Source organism: Phocoena sinus, chromosome 6 (assembly GCF_008692025.1).
Source record: "Phocoena sinus isolate mPhoSin1 chromosome 6, mPhoSin1.pri, whole genome shotgun sequence".
Classification (NCBI taxonomy): domain Eukaryota; kingdom Metazoa; phylum Chordata; class Mammalia; order Artiodactyla; family Phocoenidae; genus Phocoena; species Phocoena sinus.
The window spans coordinates 23,100,076-23,125,369 of record NC_045768.1 but is presented as its reverse complement, the minus strand read 5'-3'; the positions used below and the strand labels follow the sequence as shown (position 1 = coordinate 23,125,369).

Sequence of the window (25,294 nt, the reverse complement as noted above, 5' to 3'; positions counted from 1 at the left end):
AGAGCTACACTTAATTAATGGTGGGCTCCAAATCTTACCTGAAAAGTACAATGTTATGCAATGCCATGAACTTATACCAACTGTAGCAATGAGTGGCACAGAACATAAACAGAAGTGAGATAAAGGAAGACCACGGTTATGGGAACCCGCTATTATAAGCTCCTTCCCAGAAGATTCTTGGAAATCTGTGCCAGGAGGCAGATGAAGACAGCTTTGGATGGATCTTGATAACTGTATTTTTCAAGATCACTGATATTCTAGATGTTCTGCAACTAAATGGACATATGTAAATCAGCCCTTGGCCCTCTGTCTGGTCTGCTATGGGGTTTAAGCCAGTGAATTTCTGCCACTAGTAAGCCAGCTCCTGGTAACTCCCCTGAGTTGGCAACTTCTAGACTAACCACTGGGACTCAAAGTAAGATTTGAGGGCAGACTCACGCTCTTCACAGAGAACGCCCCATCCAGCCGTCTGGACAGGAACAAGCATTTGGGCGTTGGCAGATACCTCCATTCTGACATGGGAACCGACATACAGCTGGAAAACAAGCAGAATGAGTCATAAATCTAGGGAATTATGGAAGGGTGATTGTCAGAAAATAGGACTGATTATTTACATTTCATGGTATTTCCTCAAATCGAGTTTTAAGGAAGAGAAACAAAACCCAATCTCAAGATTCGGTTGGGGACGAGCATGAGGGGCTCAGGAGGGGCATAAACAAGCTTGGGTAGTTCTGAGACTGTAACTGTCAACGTTTTCATAATTTGAGGATTCAGGGCAGGAGGGGACAAGGCGGTTTATAGAAAAAGATAGTCTCTTTTGATCTGGACCAGGGGAAGTGCCCTTCTAGAAGATGCGAAAATTCTCTTCCAAAGGAGGCCTTTGATGGCCGGTAGCTCTTTGGTGATACCACTGTCTCACACTATCTTAAACAAGTGAAGAAACAAACCAACAAGTAAACAAACACACAACTTTCATTTGACTTCTGACTTTAAGTGACACCTGGGCTATTCCTTGAGGATACCACCTCCTCAGCCTCCCTCTGAAGAGGAGTTTGCACACACTCTTACAACCCACGTGTTGGTGATCTCATTTCTCACTGCTTCTTCCAGACAATTAATCTCCTTTCTCTTGCAATAACCCTTGCTTCTTTTAAGGCTCATGCCTTTCTCTCACTGATTTCCTCAATTCTCCCTGCCCCCAAAGTCACTGAAGACTTTGGCATTTTTGACTTAAGACATGACACCATAAAACTCCTAGAAGAGAACATTAGCAAAACATTCTCTGACATAAATTGTAGCACTATTTTCTCAGGTCAGTTTCCCAAGGCAAAAGAAATAAAAGCAAAACTAAACAAATGGTACCTAATCAAACCTATAAGCTTTTGCATAGCAAAGGAAACCATAAGCAAAATGAAAAGACAACCTATGGGCTGGGAGAAAATATTTGCAAATGATGCTACTGACAAGAGCTTAATTTCCAAAATATACAAACAGCCCATACAACTCAATATCAAAAAAACCAACAACCTAATTTAAAAATGGGCAGAAGACCTAAATAGACATTTCTCCAAAGAAGACACACAGATGGCCAACAGGCACATGAAAAGATGCTCAACATCACTAGTTATTAGAGAAATGCAAACCAAAACTACAACGAGTTATCACCTCACACTGGTCAGAATGGCCATCATCAAAAAGTCTACAAATAATAAACGCTGGACAGGGTGTGGAGAAAACCCTCCTACACTGTTGGTGGGAATGTAAATTGGTACAGCCACTAAGGAAAAGAGTATGGAGGTCCCTTAAAACATTTTTAAAAGTTACCATATTAGTTACCGTATGATCCAGCATTCCTACTCCTGGGCATACATCCAAAAAAGACAAAAACTGTAATACAAAAGGATACACGCACCCCAGTGTTCTTAGCAGACAATGGCCAATAGCTATTAGCAGACAATAGCTGCTAATAGCCAATAGCTAATAGCAGACAACAGACAATAGCCAAGAAGCAACCTAAGTGTCCATCAACCTAAGTGTCCATATATATATGCACGCACACGCACACACACACACACACACACACACACACACACACACACACACACAATGGAATATTACTCAGCCATAAAGAAGAATGAAATATTGCCATTTGCAGCAACATGGATGGACCTAGAGATTATCATACTAAGTGAAGTACGTCAGAGAAAGACAAATATTATATGATATCACTTATATGTGGAAACTAAAAAATAATACAAATGAACTTATTTACAAAACAGAAAAAGACTCACAGATAAAGAAAACAAAATTATGGTTACCAAAGGGGAAAGGAGGAGGAGTATGGGACTAACAGATAAACAATACTATATATAAAATAAATAAAAAGGATTTATTGTATAGCATAGGGAACTATATTCAATATCTTTTTTTTTTTTTTTTGGCAGGGGGCCGCACCATGTGGGCTTGCGGGATCTTAGTTTGCCAACCAGATATTGAACCCAGGCCCTCGGCAGTGAAAGTGCAGAGTCCTAACCACTGGATCGGCAGGGAATTCCCTCAATATCTTATAATAACCTATAATGGAAAAGAATCTGGAAAAGAATATATATCCGAATCACTTTGCTGTACACCTGAAACTAACAAAGTATTGTAAATCAACTATAAAATTGAAAAATCAACAATAAAATAATAAAAAAAGACTTTGGCCTTTTTTCACCCCAAATCCAAATCTGACCACTGTCCTCATGGCCATGTGGACAACCCCATCTAACAACCTGATTATTCTTTTAGTTCCTTGGTAATGTCTGTCTTGTTCAGTAGCAGAATTCCTCACTTTTAGTATTTGTAGAATGAATGGAATAATTATTATGATTTGTAAAAAAAAGTAGCCTATCTTATTAGAGAAATGTAAGTTTTAGAAGGACATACTAGGATGTCTCATTATCTACCTCATTCCATTTTGCAGAATTTTCAACATAGAAACCTCCCCCCACCGAGAAGATATTATTATTATTTTTTTTAAGTTTTATTTATTTATTTATTTTTGGCTGCGTTGGGTCTTTGTTGCTGCACACAGGCTTTCTCTAGTTGTGGCGAGTGGGGGCTACTCTTCGTTGCAGTGTGCGGGCTTCTCATTGCGGTGGCTTCTCTTGTTGTGGGGCCTGGGCTCTAGGCACGTGCAGGCTCAGTAGTTGTGGCTTGCGGGCTCGGTAGTTGTGGCTCACGGGCTTAGTTGCTCCATGGCATGTGGGAATCTTCCTGGACCAGGGCTCGAACCTGTGTCCCCTGCATCGGCAGGCAGATTCTTAACCACTGCACCACCAGGGAAGTCCCCGAGAAGATATTATTGAATGCACTCACAAAATTCATCCTTAGGTTTGCAAATTCAATCCAGCAAGTAAAGAGACAGCTCGTGTAAACATGGAATGCTCGCCACCAGCCCCCGGCATGTCCACGGAGACCAAGTGGTGGGCTCTGCTTCCTTGGGGCCACCCAGTACCTCTTGTCTCATACTCTGCCCTCTGGGTGGGCTGCCTCATCCCTTATGGGGCTCAGGAGTCTGCTCAGGATGGACGAGTAGAACTGGAATCTGTGTTGAAACACCTGAGTGTCCAGGAGGTGCCCTCATGGCCCAGACATGACACAGCTCCCCTTAGCAGCTGGAGAACACTTCCAAGATTTGGAGAGAAGACTTGCGTAAGGAGCCATGATTGATTCAGACAGGGGCCATGTGCTGGGCCAGAGGTCTGTGTGCAAGCCTTCAAAAATCAAACTCATAAAGTTAAGGAAAATGACACACGTTAAAAGAAGACTGAAAGCCAAGGAAAGATAAAATAGCGTGCATACTAGTTGTTGGCCACAGACTGCCATATACGTTTTCCTACAGCTTCAGTAAGAACTAACCATTCAAATATTTCCTTACCTCTGCAGACAGGAGGTGATGTCCAGGTTCCATTCTCTAAGCAAACACTCCTCAGGGAACCCTCCAACACGTATCCACTGTAACACGAGTAGGTGATCATGTCCCCATACTGATAATGTACACCTCGGGCAATTGCATTTTCTACGTGAGTTGGTGGACCACATGAGATTTCTATAGGAAAACCAAAAACATAATTAAGCTTGTGCTACTAACCCAGCCAGTGGTTGGGAGAGGACACAGTTTCACCTCTAAGACTTAAAGAGGAAAGACAAAATACATAAAGGTAACCTTTTCACCTACATAATATCTAAAAGATACCAGAAACTAAAAGCATCACCTGCTGCTCTCTAGAAAAATTAGAGGTACAATCAAAGATTTTGTCTTCTGATTCACATGTTGAAGCTGAGCTATTTTATACTCAAGGCAATTAAGTCTTGCCTTCTTGTACCTCGCCAAAGAGGTATAAGAACTTCAATGCAGCACGCTTGTCAAATAAGAAGAGAAGAAGCATGGGGATTATTTATAGTCTATCACTTTAGAGTAAAGATCATGAATTGTAGTACTGCAGATTCCATCATGGCTGTTTTATTAGTGCCTAGAACAGTGCCTGGCGTACAATGGGCTCTCGATACATGTTTGAAAAATGAGTAAATGAATGAATACTGTCTCTAGCCCGAAGATACTCCATTTACACAGCTTGATGAGGTTTATGAAATTCAAGTTTTCACATTAGTTTCCCTCTTTCCAAGACAGTAAAGCAGTGACTCTCTTCTTTTGGAAAGTGTAAGCTTGAAGGAGAATCCTCTCTTTTAAAAGCGCATGTACTGAAAATTTAAATAAAAATGTTTATAACTAATTTTGCTTTGAGAACTTTACAAGAGAATAAACTAGATAACTAGAGTTTTTCTGTGGTGTCTCACAAGACAAGGACTGGATTGGAGTCAGGACTCTCATTAGTATCCAGTTTGTATAAGGCTAACTTTTAGACGAGTCTTCATGAACTGGCTTCTAAAAGGTCACTTTGTGGTCATAATGCTATTAAAATCTTGCCAGAGGGGATGATCAATTTGTCTGATTCTTCTAAATTTTCTTTTCCTTCTAAGGTAGTTAAAAACATTAATTCAATCAGTCAGATATCCAATATGTATCAATGCATACTGTGTACCAGAAACTGGAAAGAAATAAATGGAGAAAATGCTGTACCTTTGCTCAGACAAATGGGTGAAGATAGACAAAGAAATACTGTCGTACAACTTAAAAAGAGCTATATTAGAGGTCCGGATGCCATACCGTAGAAAAATTGAGGTGAATGTAACTAATTATCCTTAGGATTGTCAGGGTATGAATCACAACGACAGTGGCCTTTGGACCAGGCCATAAAGCTTGAGTGGATCAGAGGACTGTTGCTTCCAGGTTGGGGGAACAGCATGTAAAAAGATACCAGTGAGCTTGACGGTTCACAGACGTGGTTGTCAAAGCACAGATTTCAGGCCACCTATGTGGGAATCAGCTTGGGTTCTTATTAAAAATGCAAACTTCTGGGCTTTCTAGCTTTTGAGTCTGCATCTTACATACTCTCCCCAGAGGATTCTCATACACACTAAGTTTTAATCACTGATTTGGAGTGATAAATAGCAGGATGAGGTGAAAAGGATGAGGAAGGTGGCTGCTTTGGTCCCTCAGGAAGGGTATTTGTTCTAAGCCAAAGACTTCCTGTCTAACAGAAAATGCAAAAGAGGGATTGAGGACAACAACTGTGGAAACTGTCTCCTCTCCTAGGCAACCCCGGATCTTCTCAAGAATACTGAGGAATAATTAAGCATGCACTGAAGGGACATTTGTAATAAATGCATGTCTCTCCTGGCTCTCGCTTCCAGTCCCCTGAGTGGTAAGTCTCCGGGAGCTAAGGCCAACGTGAGGATATGTGGGCAGAATCGGGCCACTTGGCCTGCTTTAGTTCAGGCTGATGGCTTTAAAGGAGCCTAGACAGTCAAGGCTTATACATACTTAGTTCTTCTCACTTGACTAGGGGTAGATTTCATAAGGAGTTGGGACCCAAATCCCAGCTAAAAGTATGATACACACTTTTCTGGAGTAAAATCAAAATTCTAATGCTGCAGTAGGCTGCTAGCTGAAAAGTCAAGGATTTGGGGCTACTTTACAGCTCTTCCTATCAGGACATATCACAAATATATACCAACTCATTTTTCAAAACAAACCTGTAAGACAGGAATTATTGGTGCTATTTACAAATGAGAACTCCAAAGTTCAGAGAAGTTAGGGCACTAGCATAAGTTTAGAATTAGAAAGTTTTGAGGACAGAACTCAAACCCAGGTTTTCTCTGATTTCAGAATCCCCATTGCCTTCATAAGCACATTTTTTTTTTTTTTGCGGTACAGGGGCCTCTCACTGTTGTGGCCTTTCCCGTTGCGGAGCACAGGCTCCGGATGCACCGGCTCAGCGGCCATGGCTCACGGGCATAAGCTGCTCTGCGGCCTGTGGGATCTTCCCGGACCGGGGAACGAACCCATGTCTCCTGCATCAGCAGGCGGACTCTCAACCACTGCGCCACCAGGAAAGCCCCCATATACACGTTTTTAATCTCATTAATTAAAGTGCAAGTGTTCCGAAGATGAAGACCACTGTAGGCATAACATAGTTTTATACTATGTAGCCCATTACCGCACATTTGGTTAGACTCGATGAATATTTGTTAGTTGACTGCTGTAGAGGGAGTAGCCTGGACCACAAAGGAGGGCAGGATATTGGGCAGGAAAGATGCTTTATGTGTGTTAAGAAATGTCAAGAATTCTATAAAAAAGAATGAAATAATGCCTTTTGCAGCACTAGAGATTATCACCCTAAGTGAAGCTAAGTCAGACAGAGAAAGACAAATATCATATGATATCGCTTATATGTGGAATCTAAGAAATGATACAAGTGAACTTATTTATAAAACAGAAACAGACCCACAGACATATAAAACAATCTTATGGTTACTAAAGGGAAAGGAGGGGGAGGGAAAACTTAGGAATTTGGGATTAACAGATACACACTACTATATATAAAGTAGCACAGGGTACTATATTCAATATCTTGTAATAACCTATACTGGAAAAGAATCTGAAGAAGAATATATATATATATAGATATTTGTAACTGAATCAGTTTGCTGTCCACCCGAAACTAACACAACATTGTATATCTACTATACTTCAATAAAAGAAAAAAAAAAGCAAAACCTTATGTAAATTAAAATATTTAAAAAAAGCAGAATAATGTCAAGAGTTATCACAAGGCAACAAGAGATGCTGCCAGACTGTGTGTTAGGTATCAGCATGGTGCTAGCCCAGAGGTTTTCCAGTTGTGGTTCCAGCACCAGCAGTATTGCCATCAGCAACATCTGGGAAACTGTTAAGATGCAAATTCTCAGGCCTCACTCCAGACCTATTGAATCAGACGCTCTAGGATGGGCCCAGCAATCTGCTTTTTAAAAATTTTTTTAAATATTTATTTATTTACATATGTATGCATGCATGCGTGCTGCACCAGGTCTTAGTTGCAGCATGTGGGATCTAGTTCCCTGACCAGGGATTGAACTCGGGCCCCCTGCATTGGAAGCACGGAGTCTTAACCACTGGACCACCAGGGAAGTCTCCCAGCAATCTGTTTTTAACAAGCCCTCTAGGTGGTTCTGATATCCACTCAAGCTGGAGAACCACGGTGAAATAATTTTTGTATTGCAAATCATGCATAGTCCATTAAAGGAGAGTTTGGGGACTCTGACAGCGTGAAGAAAAAAAGGTATTTTAGATTTAATATCCTGCTCACTCTTAGAAGAGCACGTTTTGTAGATCTGTTCAGTAAATTCTGGTCAGGTAGGTTTTAGTCTAGTTCTGGACTGTGTTTTTATGTTTGGATTTTAAATTAAAAAAAAAATTTTTTTTAAGTAGCAAGACAGAAGTTGATGACCATGATAAGACAGAGTTCTAAATATCTACATGTAAGTTGCCTGATTGAAAATAATCTCCCAAGATGAGAAAACACTTCCACTAATGAAATTCACTGGATCCCATGTGTTGACTTACTTTCACATCTGGCACTTGTCTGTGTCCATGTCTCGTCAGGGTTGCAGGTGATGATGCTTTGGCCCTGGAGCAGGAAGCCTTCCCTACACTTGATAGATACGTTCTGATCGACATAAAACTCCTTTTCAGAAAGCACAGCATTCTCAGGGATCACAAAAGGGGACAGGGGCATGGATTTGCTGTTAAAAATAAAAGAAAATGTGTACTGGTATTTTCCCTCTTTTCTGAGTTTGTTTCTTTGAAGGCAGAGCATTAGCCCTGCTGGAGCTGGGTTCTCAGTAATGATAATATAAGGCTTAAAAATACAGAACTTGGGCTTCCCTGGTGGCGCAGTGGTTGAGGGTCCGCCTGCTGATGCAGGGGACACGGGTTCGTGCCCCGGTCTGGGAGGATCCCACGTGCCGCGGAGCGGCTGGGCCCGTGAGCCATGGCCGCTGGGCCTGCGCGTCCGGAGCCTGTGCTCCGCAATGGGAGAGGCCACGACAGTGAGAGGCCCGCGTACAGCAAAAAAAAAAAAAAAAAAAAATACAGAACTTCACACCATCACCCTGATACCAAAACCGGACAAAGATGTCACAAAAAAAGAAAACTACAGGGGCTTCCCTGGTGGCGCAGTGGTTGAGGGTCCGCCTGCCGATGCAGGGGACACGGGTTCGTTCCCCGGTCCGGGAGGATCCCACGTGCCGCGGAGCGGCTGGGCCCGTGGGCCATGGCCGCTGGGCCTGCGCGTCCGGAGCCTGTGCTCTGCAGCGGGAGAGGCCACAGCAGTGAGAGGCCCGCGTAAAGAAAAAAAAAAAAAAAAAAAAAAAAAAAAGAAAAACTACAGGCCAATAGCACTGATGAACATAGATGCCAAAATCCTCAACAAAATACTAGCAAACAGCATCCAACAACACATTAAAAGGATCATACACCATGATCAAGTGGGGTTTATCCCAGGAATGCAAGGATTCTTCAATATACGTAAATCAATCCATGTGATACACCACATTAACAAACTGAAGGAGGAAAACCATGTGATCATCTCAACAGATGCAGAAAAAGCTTTTAACAAAATTCAACACCCATTTATGATAAAAACTCTCCAGAAACTAGGCATACAGGGAACCTACCTCAACATAATAAAGGCCATATACGACAAACCCACAGCAAACATCATTCTCAATGGTGAAAAACTGAAAACATTTCCTCTAAGATCAGGAAAAAGACAAGGTTGCCCACTCTCACCACTATTATTCAACATAGTTTTGGAAGTTTTAGCCACAGCAATTAGAGAAGAAAAAGAAATAAAAGGAATCCAAATCAGAAAAGAAGTAAAACTGTCGCTGTTTGCAGATGACAAGATACTATATATAGGGAATCCTAAAGATGCTACCAGAAAACTACTAGAGCTAATTAATGAATTTGGTAGAGTAGCAGGATACAAAATTGATGCACAGAAATCTCTTGCATTCCTATACACTAACAACGAAAAATCTGAAAGAGAAATTAAGGAAACACTCTCATTTACCAATGCAACAAAAAGAATAAAATACCTAGGAATAAACCTAGCTAAGGAGACAAAAGATCTGTATGCAGAAAACTACAAGACACTGATGAAAGAAATTAAAGATGATACAAACAGATAGAGAGATATACCATGTTCTTGGATTGGAAGAATCAACACTGTGAAAATGAAAAATGACCCAAAGCAATCTACAGATTCAATGCAATCTCTCTCAAACTACCAACGGCCATTTTCACAGAACTAGAACAAAAAATTTCACAATTTGTATGGAAACACAATAGACCCTGAATAGCCAAAACAACCTTTAGAAAGAAAAACGGAGCTGGAGGAATCAGGCTCCCAGACTTCAGACTATACTACAAAACTACAGTAATCAGGACAGTATGGTACTGGCACAAAAACAGAAATATAGATCAATGGAACAGGATAGAAAGACCAGAGATAAACCCACGCACATATGGTCACCTTATCTTTGATAAAGGAGGCAAGAGTCTACAATGGAGGAAAGACAGGCTCTTCAATAAATGGTGCTGGGAAAACTGGACAGCTACATGTAAAAGAAGGAAATTAGAACACTCCCTAACACCATACACAAAAATAAACTCAAAATGGATTAAAGACCTAAATGTAAGGCCAGACACTATAAAACTCTTAGAGGAAAACATAGGCAGAACACTCTATGACATAAATCACAGAAAGAGCCTTTTTGACCCACCTCCTAGAGAAATGGAAATAAAAACCAAAATAAACAAATGGGGCCTAATGAAACTTAAAAGCTTTTGCACAGCAAAGGAAACCATGTACAAGACGAACAAGATGAAAATTCAACCCTCAGAATGGGAGAAACTATTTGCAAATGAAGCAGCTGACAAAGGATTAATCTCCAAAACACACAAGCAGTTCATGCAGCTCAACATCAAAACTCAAACAACCCAATCCAAAAATGGGCAGAAGACCTAAACACATTTCTCCAAAGAAGATATACAGATTGCCAACAAACACATGAAAGAATGCTCAACATCACTAATCATTAGATAAATGCAAATCAAAACTAAAATGAGGTATCACCTCACACCAGTCAGAATGGCCATCATCAAAAAATCTACAAACAATAAATGCTGGAGAGGGTGTGAAGAAAAGGGAACCCTCCTGCACTATCGGTGGGAATGTAAACTGATACAGCCACTATGGAGGACAGTACGGAGGTTCCTTAAAAAAATGAAAACTAGAACTACCATATGACCCAGCAATCCTACTACTGGGCATATACCCTGAGAAAACCATAATTCAAAAAGAGTCATGTACCACAATGTTCACTGCAGCACTATTTACAGTAGCCAGGACATGGAAGCAACCTAAGTGTCCATCGACAGATGAATGGATAAAGAAGATGTGGCACATACGTACAATGGAATATTACTCAGCCATAAAAAGAAACAAAACTGAGTTATTTGTACTGAGGTGGATGGACCTAGAGTCTGTCATACAGAATGAAGTAAGTCAGAAAGAGAAAAACAAATACCGTATTCTAACACAAATACATGGAATCTAAAAAAAAAAAAAAAGGTTCTGATGAACATAGGGGCAGGACAGAAATAAAGACACAGATGTAGAGAATGGACTTGAGGACATGGGGAGGGAGAAGGGTAGGCTGGGACGAAGTGAGAGAGTAATATTGACATATATACACTACCAAATGTAAAATAGATAGCTAGTGGGAAGCAGCTGCATAGCACAGGGAGATCAGCTTGGTCTCAACCACCTAGAGGGGTGGGACAGGGAGGGTGGGAGGGAGACAGGGAGGGTGGGAGGGAGACACAAGAGGGAGGGGATATGGGCATATATGTATGCATACAGCTGATTCACTTTGTTATACAACAGAAACTAGCACAACATTATAAAGCAATTATATTCCAATAAAGATGTTAAAAAAAAATACCCCATAGTATTTGGTTTGGATATGCACAGATTTCTTTCTCTGGGCCAATCTCACCTATAGGTGAATTTTCCACCATGGTTTAGACATTTGGGAAACTAATTAGAAAACTGAATCTGATTTTTTTTTTAACATCTTTATTGGGGTATAATTGCTTTACAATGGTGTGTTAGTTTCTGCCCCATAACAAAGTGAATCAGTTATACATATACATATGTTCCCATATGTCTTCCCTCTTGCGTCTCCCTCCCTCCCACCCTCCCTATCCCACCCCTCCAGGCTGCCACAAAGCACCGAGCCAATATCCCTGTGCCATGCGGCTGCTGCCCACTAGCTATCTACTTTACTACGTTTGTTAGTGTGTATATGTCCATGACTGAATCTGATTTAATCCCCTCCTAAGGTCAACACACACGTTTGCAGAGAGGAACTGGGTGGCTCCAAGTCCCATTTTCCGTGCAGGAGGCCTCGGGTGCCCCTTCAAGGCTGTAGCCTCTGTTGCAGGAATACACCACGCTGGGTCCAGCAGTACTGTTTTCAACTTCAGCTTTCCCATTCAGAAACCCTAGTGGAGCTTCACACTTGGTCTCTAAAAAGAAAAAGAAAAGCTTTATCTTAAGTGATTTTCCCAATCCTCTTTCCTTCTGCAAAGAACTTGTATCACTTATTTAATCATTTAGAAAGAAAAAGAAAAGAAAACCACAGAGTAACAGGATCCATACAGAACATTTTCTTACTATCTTGCATTTCAGAGATAGAAACTATTCAAACCATTATCATTGTAGTTTGAATTAAACCTGCTGCAAAACGGAAACAATCCCCTCACCGACACCATAGCAGTTTCCTATTGCAGACATAGGTGTTTCCTTTTCATTCTCCTCTCCTTTCACCCTGCAGGTACGTTCACACACTTTTTGATAATGAACAACTGAGATAAAAAAATGCTATTACTGGGAATGCCCAATGATGCCTTTCTGTGACTTGAGATGTTACTCAACGTTTATGTATGTGTTTATGTACACACAGACACGCACACACGGTTCTTTTTTAGAACTAAAAAGTCATATTCCCCATTGAATTTCAGCCATATGATATTGCTTAAAAGACTTAAGATTCCTATTGCATACAAAATCAACTGATTAATCTACACTAGACAGTATGGTTGAAACAACAGTGAACAAAGATTCAGGTACCCCAAGTCCTAGTGTTAGCTCCACCACTAACTTGATTTCTGATACTGGGCAGGTCACATCGCCCTCTCCCAGCCCGTTTTCACTCATTGGTCAACTCAAGGGTCTGGACTATATATTCAAGAGGCCCCTTCTAGTTTGAAAATTTGATGACTCCTCTAGAATTATTAAGAGAAAAACATTTCTAAGCCTGCCGTTTTGATTGGTTTGTAACTATTGTATTTACATACATTGTCTTTCGGCAGAGGAGTAATATGAGCCATATCCTAGGAACAGAGTCACCTGTATTCACCCACATCCTGCTAGATACACTTGACTGTTCTCATACAATGAGTTAATGAAAGTTCCACAGACAGTGTGAATATTCATTTATTGGACAGTGGTACCAACATCATTTTAAGAAGATGTCAGTATTGCCCAGGACTGTTACCAAGGCAACAGCTCTAAGCCTTCTAATTTATCATTATTTTGGGGAAAAACCCATAAAAAGTCAGGTAAACTCAATAATTAACTAGTTTCTAAACAAAATGCTTGCCATTCCAGGGTCAGCAATCTTGTGCTCTATTGCAGTTTAATCATTAATCTCTACCACAGTGTTTCACCCTTCTATTGCTTTGGTGCCCTTGAGCAAAAGCCCGTAAAAGGTTCTCATGCAGTTCACGGAGTCAATTTTTTTTTTTTTTTTAATTACAAAAATGACTTACAAAGAAAATGTGGCCACATTGTTATTTTGTGTCCTTAGTATCGTTTTGGGGACTAAGTGTCATTTGACTTACTTTTGCACGTTGCCACCCCTCCACTCCACTGTCCGTTCTCCTGACAGACCCGTTTCCTGTTCCCCTGTGAATCAATGAACACAGGTCATTGACAAGATGGTACCTCTATAATAAAAACTAAGGGAATGCAAAGTCACCTCAGATGTGAACTTGAAACACTTGGCACTGGAATGCTAAATAAATTCATTAAATAAATATAGTTTAAGAGGGAGGTTTAAACTTCCAAAAATGTTTTCATCAAATTACCTCAAAATTCGTATTCTGGCTGATGAGTGTAATTAAGGTGCAGACTTGGTTTCACTTTTTGTTTAAATGATAACTAATTATAATCAATAGCAAAGACTGATGAAGAATGTGTCTGAAACGTCAGAGGTATATTTGCTTAGGATACTTAAAAATATTTTGACTTAAATTTATTCTTTAATACCTGAGAGGTACAGCAAAGAAGGTGAATTAGTTTATTTATACCCTTGGACATGAAACATGTCAAGATATCTTATTGGTATCAGGATTGACTTTTTGACAATATAACGTATCCATTAAAGATAAACCTACCCTATTAAGGTCCCGAGCAAGTAAAATTTTAAATATTTTGAGTAAAAATCTTTCTAAAATTTATTTCCCTGCCTTCAGAAATAGAGTAAAAACAATGTAATTTACTTAAAAAAACATTTATAGTTGTTATTCAATGCACGTTTGGTATATTTTCCAATATCCCATAGCCCTTGGGGGCTATACAGGCTGTCTGCGCCCCCTAGAGTTATTATGGGCTGAGCTAGGCTAAGATTACTGGGTTTTTATTTCTGGATATAATTTTTATGCGACCTTGCTGCCTCTTTCTTTGTTGTTTATCTTTTACTGTAATCATCAGTGTTCCTAATGATAACCTTTTCCCGTGTTTTAAATTCCTAATTTACTATGGAATAATAAGATAAATAAAATTCTCTAACATTATATGTTAAAAGATTAGGTTCCAAGTAATGTATTAAGGGGCTTGACCCTAAGTCAAGTATATGAACCTTAGCACATGGATTTTGTCTCATGGCTTTTCAATCCTCAGAGCTCTTTGGATACATATCCTCTTGAAGCTGTGTTCTAAATTAGCAAGATGCCTGAAAAGGAGCAATCACCTCTACTTTGGTTTTTATCTGATTGACTGATGTCTTTTATCCTTAATCTTCTATTCAAAGGTATTTACTTTGAGCTATCAGTTTAATTACTGACACATCTTTACGTATAAAAAATCCATTGACTTTGATGGAAGGATACTCTCCTGACTTTCCAAGAAAATAACTGAACCGATAAAATTAAATTTAAAAAATATATATATTCATTATTTTCTTCTTATTGAAAAAATAATATGTTTTGACTACAGAAAGGTTGGAAAACATGAAAGAAAAGTACAAAGGATTCTAGGATTCTTCATTCAGAGATAAACCCTGTTAACATTTGCTGTACTTTTGTTGTGTTTATATACTTATGTATGCACAGGAAAATATACTATTCTAGTTTGTGAATTATTCTTTATTACTTTTTTTTTTTTTTGCGGTACGCAGGCCTCTCGCTGCTGTGGCCTCTCCCGTTGCGGAGCACAGGTTCCGGATGCGCAGGCTCAGCGGCCATGGCTCACAGGCCCAGCCGCTCCCCGGCATGTGGGATCTTCCCAGACCGGGGCATGAACCTGTGTCCCCTGCATCAGCAGGTGGACTCTCAACCACTGTGCCACCAGGGAAGCCCTCTTTATTACTTTTGAGGAAGTATATGACAAGCCATCAAAGCCAGCTCCCTATTTGGGTACTTCCAGAGTGGACTACACTCAAGTAGCTAATTTTAGTCAACAGGTTAGCATTTTTCCCACTAAGATATTTTCCTTTTTCTTCCAATAATTCACATAATATTCTGTTTCAATTATGTCAATTTTTGTTCCAATAAAAACTCAACTCTATTTTCTGTAATTATTGCTGTAAAAAAAAAAAAATCAAACACCATCTGTTGGTTCCCTCCTTAGTAAGTTGCAAATTTTATCATGCTTTTCCTTCTTTCTTTTTCTCTCTCTATCCCTTTACTTATCTTGCTTTTGTTTTGTTTTTTATCTGGAGTTTTAGATACAGATTAGCATCAAGTTACTATTTTTGACATAATGTATCTTTAATCAACAATTAAGTTAGATAGTTATAGTAAGTTTTAGAATCATAGATACCACTTTATTGCTCACTACCAGTGATTTTAGAACATGACTATCTCATTTTTGAGTTATTTTGATTTATTCCTCAGTTGCCTGTAGTGATATTTTTTTAAGTTTTTTTTTTTTTTTTTTTTTTTTTTTTTTTGCGGTACGCGGGCCTCTCACTGTTGTGGCCTCTCCCATTGCGGAGCACAGGCTCCGGACGCGCAGGCTCAGCGGCCATGGCTCATGGGCCCAGCCGCTCCGCGGCACGTGGGATCTTCCCGGACCGGGGCATGAACTTGTGTCCCCTGCATCAGCAGGCGGACTCTCAACCACTGCGCCACCAGGGAAGCCCGCCTGTAGTGATTTTTGCTTCGAGAAGACTGTATGTGTAGTAAAATTTTTGAGATTTAGATGACTCAAAGAAGTTGTTTACCTTACATAAAAATGATAATTTATTTACCTATTAGAAAATTTTAACATGATTTACATTAGTTGTATTAATTGCTTTGTCTGATTTTGGTAATAATATGCATACTAGGAGTAATGATAATAACTACCCTCTACTGAACTCAGACAATGCATAAAGGGTGGTGCTTGCCACTTTCTTTTATCTCCAGTCCTTGCAGTAACTTTGCAAAGGTGGTTATGGCATTTCTACTACAGATGGGATGAAACAGAGACTCAGAGAGATTCAGTCAGTTCCCCAACATCTTTCATCCAGCAAGAGCAGAGAGCCTGTAACAGAGGTCTGCTGGGACCAAGTCCCTATTCTTAACCACTTTTCCAGCCATTGACCTTTGGTATCTGGGGCACCTGTTAAAAATGCAAAAATTCAAATTCAACAGTTCTGTTTTTGGTAAGACTTTTCCCTAATGGTGTGTTTTTCCATCCAGAGGCATTATAATGTCTGGGTGCCTATATTTTTTTTTCTGACATCAGTAGCCATGATGATGATAATCTAAATCCATTAATTCATAAAAGTTGCAAATTCTGAGATTTGAATTCTATCATTATTGACTGATTTCATCTACTATTTGGTTACTTAGTCATCCAGTTAGCATTGAAAAGATACTTTTCCTCCTTTCGTTGTGTTTTCAAACTAATGAATTTGCTCATGGGCATCCCCTAAAAGTTACCAACTAATTTTCTTCTAGTATCATTGTGAGTCTACTGCCATTCATAACGTATTTGATGTGTTTCAGTCCATTAAAGTTATTACCCCTTATTGATGCTAAAATGGTCTCATCTTGGCCTGTGGAAGACTTATCCAATTGGCTCCTGAGTTTTTTTTTTAACATGTCACCTTTGATAGGTTCCTTCCTAACTCATATGATAAGCTTTTCTAGGCTAATCTTTTACATTTCATGTTCCAGACCTGGACTTGGTTATTTCTGTAAGTAACTGGACATTAATATTTAGAAAAACTTTCTCAGGTGATTCAAACATGTAGCTTGGAATAAGAACAACTGTTAAAGCATCTCTCTCCATTTTGTGGTTAACACTGGGATATTACCAAAATTTTTAAGGTAAATGATCTACTTCCTCAAATTTAATGACCCATCAGTTTGCTATATATTTGTTTAGATTTTATACCACTTTCCTTCTTAACAAATTGCAAGATTAGTACTCTCACATGAAGAGCAACTGAGTTTCAAAAACAGAGAAACTCTTCAACTGCAATAACTATTACATTACCATCCTTCTTTCCCCTGACCTTTAAAAAAAAAAATCTTTTGAGGAAATAAAACAAGATCCACCTAAGCCTAGTTCCAGCTTTCATGGACCTATCTTATGAAAATTCTCTGGTTCTGTGGTCAGTAGAAAAAAAATGGAACATGCTATACACATTTAACAAATCACTGGCAATGCATACTTCTGCAAAACCTACATTTAATACCATTATAACAGCAAAACAGGAAAGAAGTTTCCCAAAAAACCAAAGGACAACATTACGTAATATAAAACAGGCCTCTTAAAGTTCAAGTTTGATGATGTGTGATCATGCTTTTAGCAAAACTGACTGCAGCATTCACACCAAAGTAAATAGGTGCTGCTGATGGGATTTTAATATTACAAACCAGGCAAGCGTGGTCTTGAGACCTAACATGGTATTTGGTTAGAACTGCTCTGGGGATTTTTTCAGGCCACACCTGCCTTGTGGGAACCTGGAATCTCAATCAAAAACCTTCCAAGGTATTTGGGCCCATTGCTTGAGGAAACCCTAGCTTTGTATAACTAAATTCTTATGGTTGCCTCCCCACAGTGACGGATGGACTGTGCAGAATACAATTAATAGGAGGCGAAAACACAGGTTTAAATGACCAACTAAAGTCTTGTGGCTGGTATACAAAGTTCCTCTTTTTTTCATGGCTTTGATTCTTTGAGACTTACTTTGCTTTTTAAAATTGTAAGTCACTTTAAATATTTCTCAGAGAGTGCTAAAATATAAGGCAACAAAGTATAGAAAAGCCTTTTAGGACCCAAATCAGTGAAACAAAATGGCATAACACTAAAAATATTCCTAAGTACATTGGAAAAACAAATTAATGCTAGTTAAACAATTTGTTCGCTTACCTCTAATTCATAACCAGTTTCACAGTGATAAATAATCATGCTTTCAAAGCTGTATTCACTGCCAAACACAAACCCATGTTCTGGACTTTCAGGTTTCCCACAAGAAACTGGACTGCAGGATTCATCAGAAAATGGTGGCTCCCAGGTGCCATCAATCTAAGTAACAAGTTATAAGTTACATTTAGAAATCAGTACACATGAATGAAGAAGTCTGCAAATATTGGTTGTAAATCAGAATAATCCGCAAATGATAGTCAGAGGACCTAGAACTTGGTCCTACTTCTGCCACTTATTTTCTTTGGCCTTAAAAAACGCACATTGATTATCAGATGGCTTTAACAGTCATCACTAAACAATTTTAGACATTTCTGAAACTCACAAAACAAGCATTTTCTTCCTCATAGAATCCTTTAAAAAATCAAGAACACCAAGAAGTATGTTTTCATTATGATGCATGAGGACTGGATGGTAGATACAAATATTCCATGACTTATAGTAATACATCCTTATATTTTACATAATTCTGTGTTTTCATCTAAAGTTGATGAGAAACAGCAACTTTCAGGCATACGATCCGAAGTTTACAAAGATGGCTTCCTTTTCTCCCTTCCCAACATGAATACTTGAAAACATTCTATCATATATTGTGAGCAAGTCACATAAAGAAAGAAAAAAAAACACACATACATTTACTTTATTTCCTCACCACCGCAGTTAGAATTAACATTTTCCAGCCTTCTTTTCAGGTATAGTGAGGCGTACACAGATGTTTCCCTTGAAGACTGTTATTCTCTTGCTAATGTTGTTTTGTTTTCTTTGAGGAAATAGCATATGAGTTGAATAGCTGTCTAAAACAAGACTTGAGGCTAAGCCCTTTATTCTACAGATGAGCCAGAAATAATTTTATATATATATATATATATATATATATATATATATATATACATATATAGATGCCTGCCTCATAATTAACCATTCCCCTAATGTCAGAAATATACATTGTATCTAATTTTTCAATACTGTAAATAATGCTTCAATAAATATATTTTTTGCACAAATGATTCTGGGTATTACTATTAACTTTTAAAAGCTACATAGTATTGTTTTCTTTTGATTTATCTGGAGTTTATTTTGGTATATATTAATTTTTTCCCTAGTGGTTCCTTCATTGTATCAGAATGATTTGTTTATTAATGATTCCTTTCTTCACTGACTTGTGATGATTCCTTTATCAGGATCTACTTTTGACTTATTTCTTCCATTCCATTCATTTCCCCTTCTACCGAATTTTACACTAATACCACACTGATAGGAGCTTGGCAATTCTAAGTAGCTTTATTAAAGTGACACAAGTAGTAAGCAGAGGCAGAATTTGACTCCAATTTTTGTTTCTGCTACCTTTGCTCTTCTACTAAAACTGGAAACATATTTGGTAACGATTAGGCCTCATTTCTACACATAGAGAGTCTATGTGTAGACCATACACATAGTTAATCTGTCATGAATCTCTTGTTATAGATAGTTTAACGTTTTATTTACCTTTGTGACTTTTCACCTGCCCTTGGCACTTTCTTACTTTTAAAACTGGGACCATTGGAAAGAAAGATATATTTTATTATATTTCTACCAAAAAACTTCTCAAATTCTTTGACATGGTTGGAAACGAGACATTTTCTCTTTTCAGAACAGCAAGATACCGCCTGTGCGGATATATGTATATCTATATCCACACACTTACATATACATATATCTACACACACACACACACACACATATAGTATAATATACACTTACATATGTATCCACACACACACACATAGTATAATACATAAATGAGTTATACCCTACATGTTCTAATTAAGACAGATAATCTTACCTGACATGTTGATATATTAACCCCCTCATAGGTATACCCGTTTGCACATGACACAGAAACTTGCTTATTCACACTGAAATCATCCCCATGAACAAGTATGTGTGTTATGCTTGCTGGCAAAGGACACTTCTTAGGACTGCAAGAGATTCTCTCAGGGAACCAACGACCATCTTTCTGACAGGTGAATGTGTCTATCTCTGTATCCATCATATAACCTTCTAGACACCTGCAATGCAAAAGTAAAAATGAGTGCCTTAAAGGGAGTGCAATATAGTTGGTGACTTATTCTTGGATTTCAGAAACTGCTATAAAGCTTAGTAGACATTTTATGTGATGTATTAAAAATGACTCAAATGTCAGGGGGATGGAGCTGCCTTGCAAAAACACCAAGAAAACAATGACAACCAGATGAATCCTTAGTTATCCACATTAAGGATTAGCCAAGTCTAAAGTTGCTTTAAATGTTGTTGACATGATTTACCTTTGTTCTGGATAATATCATTATTAAATTTATTTTTATTATGAAAATATCTAACAGCTCAAGAAACTCTAGACGAAGTCCAAAATAGACTCAGATACTAGTAAGAATATAACACAATTAACATTTTTGGGGAATCTACTTTGTGCCAAATGAAGTCCTCTACATAGGGTGTGTCTTTTAATCCTGTTTAGTAGGTAGGTATCATGGAACAGTAGTATTGGTGTTCAAACTCAAGTCAAGCGGGCTCTAAAACCCTCTATGATTTTTTAAATTTGCATTTTTTCATTCAGCAAATGTTTACGGAGCATTTGTTAAATTCTAGTCACTGTTCTAATTGCTCTACAAATATGAACCCATTCTCATGTCAACCCTATGAATAGGTGTGATTATTTTCTTTATGCCCATTTTTCAGATGATGAAACTGACACCAGGGAGATTAAATAACTTTTCCAGGAAGCGACAGAGCTGAGGTTCCTACCTATGGAATCTGGCTCTAGAGTCCATGCTTTTACCACTATACTATGCTGCTTTTTTAATTAACTGACATTTATTGGGTGGATATATTTTTTAAATTTCATAAATTACCAGGCTAGGTAGCAGTCACAGGTTTTGCAAACTTGGAATGATCTGTTTACTAATAAGTGAAGATCTGAACACAATCAACACACAAGGAAAAACAAACAGGAGAGTCTTGGGAAGCAGGTCTTATTGTGATTTCTCAAGCTATCTGAGACACCAACGTCCAAATAGAAAATTGAAAATGCATGTCAAAAGCGAGCAATAATTTTTGTTTTTCTTCTTGGTGCATAATCCACTATTCTTTAGGTTTCATTACAGTGACAATCCTCCCTTGGGTCTATTTCTTACTGTAATTAAGAGAAAATGAAGGTAGAGCTAAAATGTCTACAACAGACGAGCTTGAGAAGAGTTATTAAATTATTAATAAAATCTAAGAAGCCAATATGTGAAGGATAATCCATAATTCCTTCAGAGATATCAGTAAAATCTAAATTGATTTAGAGGGTTGAGATATATTTATACATTACAGGCATTTATTCCAATAAAAGTCTAATTTATAAATTCATTCCATATTTTCTCATCTTTTTTTAATACTACATTTCAAATAGAGAACTTTTCAGCAGAAATCACTATCTGTGCATTAAATGCTTAGTTTGCTCAGACAGCATAGGTTGGATATCCCCTCAAGACTATCTCCCTATTAATGTTGACCAATTAAAGTATGTGATTTTTGACCTGAATTCTTCAGCTTTTGCCTTATTCCCCCAACATCTGCATATATGAATATAATCATTAGGTGATACCAAAGAAATTTATCAGCATAATGTTTAAAAAAGAGCCTGTGATTTAAGAGATATTAAAGCTAGCTAGAGGATCTTGCTGTTCCATGAAGCGCAACAGAATATGATAATTATATTAGGAACTACAGTCTGAAAGTGTAGAAATTTATTCTTACAAGTCAATGGATTTCTGCATAATTGTGGATAGAATAAAGCCAAGTGTTAAAAGCTTCAGTTTTTGGACAGCAGCCCAGAGAGGGTGTTTTCTTCCCAGTTAGCTAAATTTTTGACCTATCACTTTTCATTTTACAACCCTCCTGCCTGTGCCCCTTGGAGACTCTAGAGCCATGGTCTTACCTGAGTTTCACTTTACTTCCATAGGTGTGTACTTCTCCAGTTGCCACTGCACTGGAGACAGGTGGTGGGGGTCCACAGGACAGGGGCTCGCAGACAGGATAAGGCTGGCTCCACGTCCCTTTCTCCGTACAAATCAGATCTGAACTGCCTCGGATGACATACCCAGATCTGCAGTTGTAAGTTATCACATTTTCCTCCAAAGAGCCACTCTCACTGGTGAATGCATTTGGTATCGTTGGGGGAGAACCGCAAGAAGTGTGTTCACAGCGTGGGAAGCCAGAGCTCCATTGGCCATTGGCTTCGCAGGTGATTTCAGAAAGTCCCAGGAGCTGGAAGCCTTTGAAGCACTGAATCCGAGCTGCCTGTCCGCAACCAAAATCTGTCCTGTTGACTGCTCCATTTTGAATGACTGGTGGGGAACACGTGCAAGGCAGGCAGGAAGGTGGGCTGCCACTCCAGGAACTATTGGAGAGACACTTTCTTGAAGGACTTCCATGGAGCTTATAACCGGGAAAGCACTGATACTGTATATGCCCCCCATGATAAAAGGAGAAGCCATTAGGGAAGCCATGGGCCAGATCTTCAGGAGGGCCACAGCTGACTGGTTTACAGAGGGGAACCTGGGCATCCCAGTTACCATCTGATTGACAGATGAGTTTGGGGGCACCGTGCAACACGTAGCCGTCTTGACAATGGAACACCACTTTCTTCCCGAAGCCATAGTCCAGGCCATCCATCACCCCATTCGCCACCTGTAGTGGGGGGGAACACCTGACAGGCACACAGATGGGAGTCGTCCCACTCCAACTTCCATCAGCAAGACAAACACGACTGCTGGCCCCCTCCAGCAAGAACCCTTCATCGCAAGTGTACTCAACCTCTTTTTGGAATGTATACTCCTCTCCCTTTACCTGGCCATTTGCTGAGACTGGAGGTGAACCACAGTCCACAGGAATACAAACTGGCTCGTTCCTGTCCCAATTTTTATTTTCTCGACACGTTCTCCTGTCAGTGCCATTCAACACGTACCCGGGATTACACTCATAGTACAATGTGCTCAGGTACGTATAGTTGCTTCCTTTGATGGAGCCATTCATAACTAGATTTGGTTTGGGGCATGAGATGGCCTCACAGAGTGGGGAAGTACCACTCCATTCCCTATTCTGTAGACAAAGTCTTACGTCGGAGCCCACCAGAGTGTGCCCAGGTCTGCAGCTATACTGTATGGCACTGCCCATGGTAGTCTCTGTAAAATGCAAAAGGCCGTTTTCAGGAGCAACGGGCAGGTCACATTCCACTGAAATGCACGATGGCGCACTGCCATTCCAAGTTCCATCCTCCTGGCAGATCAGCACAGGATTCCCCAAGAGCTCATATCCTGGATTACAGGTGTATGAAACCAGGGTGTTGTACCGGAATTTTGCTGAATGTGTAGCAAGAGATCCCTTTGTGTTTCCCCAGGTTTTAGCCACTGTTCCCAGATGATGAGGCGGGTGAGGAGTCAGATATGGAACTTCCATCATGTCTTCTTCTTGGTTAAAATATTCCTGACCGTCTCTGACCTTAGTACAGTCTCCAAAATCAATGTGAGGGGGGAGACCGCAGTCTATGAGTACACATGTTGGGATGGAGCTTGACCATCCCGACTCTTCACAGGTCTGCATGGCGTGACCAGCTACCTGGAACCCAGGGAAGCAGCTGTAGATGATCATGGCACCATAGCTGTAATCTGCACCTTCTACGAAACCGTTTTCAATGGGATGTGGGGGATCACAGTGGATGGCACTGCAAGATGGGACATCCACATCCCAATCACCTGTCTCTAAACAGGTCAAGGCTTTGGGACCTTTGAGCCTGAAGCCCCGGTCACAAGAGTAGGTAATGGTCTGTCCATAGTGTAGGCTTGTGTAAGAGAATTTGCCATTCGAAATCTCCTTGGGCTTTGGGCACTCAATGGGCTTACAGGTTGGTTTTCTTCCAAGCCAGTGACCATTTTCCCCACAAAGAGTGGTAGAATTGCCCACCAACTCAAAGCCTGGCTTGCAGGTATAGAGAGCTGTGCTCAGATAGGCAAGACCTTGCACGTCAATGATGCCATTGAGGATTTCCTCAGGTTGGGGGCATTCTACTGGCACACATTCTGGCAGTGGAGAGCTCCAGGTGCCATCAGCCTGGCAGAAGGTGGTAGGATCTCCTCTTAAGAAAAACCCATCCACACAAGAATACTTGACAGCACTTCCAAAATGAAGAGCAGAAGAAGGAGCAGGGACACCAAAGGAAATCAGCGGAGGAGGGAGGCAAAGAACCATCTTACAAACAGGAAAAGAATCATTCCACTGCTGGGATGGCAAGCATTTCAGGACAGAGGGGCCCTGGAGGGCGTTCCCTTCTTTACAGGAAAATGTCACCACTCCCACCTCGGTGGGCAACTCCTTCAAAACCAGTTGGTTCTCCAAGAGGGGTGGCTCTGGGCACTTGGCGGGCACACACTTTTGGTTTGGCTTCTTATTCCATTTGCCGGATTTCAGGCACGTCCAAGAATGATCACCAATGAGCTCGTAACCCTCATTGCAGAAAAACTGAACCTTGGACCCTACTTCAAAGTTTTCTCCTTTCCTGTAGCCATTCTGGATCGGGGGAGGTTTTCCACAGTTGAGAGGGATGCACGACAGAGGGGATTCACTGTGCCAGTGGCGATTGGCTTGGCAGACAAATACAGGACTTCCGACTGACTTATAGCCTGGGTTACACCGGTATCTCACTTCACTCTCAAAGGTCCTGCCAGCTGTATGCTGCATAACAGGGAGCAAACAATGAAGTACAATTTGTATAACACGTAATATAACCGACAAAATACAGCAAATCACAGTAAAGAAGAACTAAACTAAAATGCCTATGTTAAAACGTATCAATTAAGACATAAGCAAATGAGGACTTGTATTTTTCCAATAGGTCCACTCTATTTTTTTTTTATTTAAATAAACAAAAAGGACGGCAGAAGGTCAAATTAGGTAATCCCTACAGCAGAAATGTTGGCCACAGTGGTAAGCCCATAATAAGTAAAGATCAATAGTCCCTAAAACGATTGATGAGCTGATGGAGCAATACCAAAAATTAT

At 39.8% G+C, this 25,294-nt stretch overlaps 1 protein-coding gene across 1 annotated transcript in view; it reads right to left on the bottom strand.

Moving 5' to 3' along the window:
• The window catches only part of SVEP1 (sushi, von Willebrand factor type A, EGF and pentraxin domain containing 1), a 183,517-nt gene that overhangs the window by 11,337 nt on the left and 146,886 nt on the right, over window positions 1–25,294 (bottom strand). Inside the window, 10 exon segments of the mRNA XM_032636134.1 lie at window positions 439–451; window positions 453–535; window positions 3,923–4,093; window positions 8,012–8,171; window positions 8,174–8,190; window positions 11,870–12,043; window positions 13,421–13,484; window positions 18,165–18,320; window positions 20,041–20,266; window positions 22,177–24,968. Coding sequence (XP_032492025.1) covers window positions 439–451; window positions 453–535; window positions 3,923–4,093; window positions 8,012–8,171; window positions 8,174–8,190; window positions 11,870–12,043; window positions 13,421–13,484; window positions 18,165–18,320; window positions 20,041–20,266; window positions 22,177–24,968 — 3,856 coding nt within the window.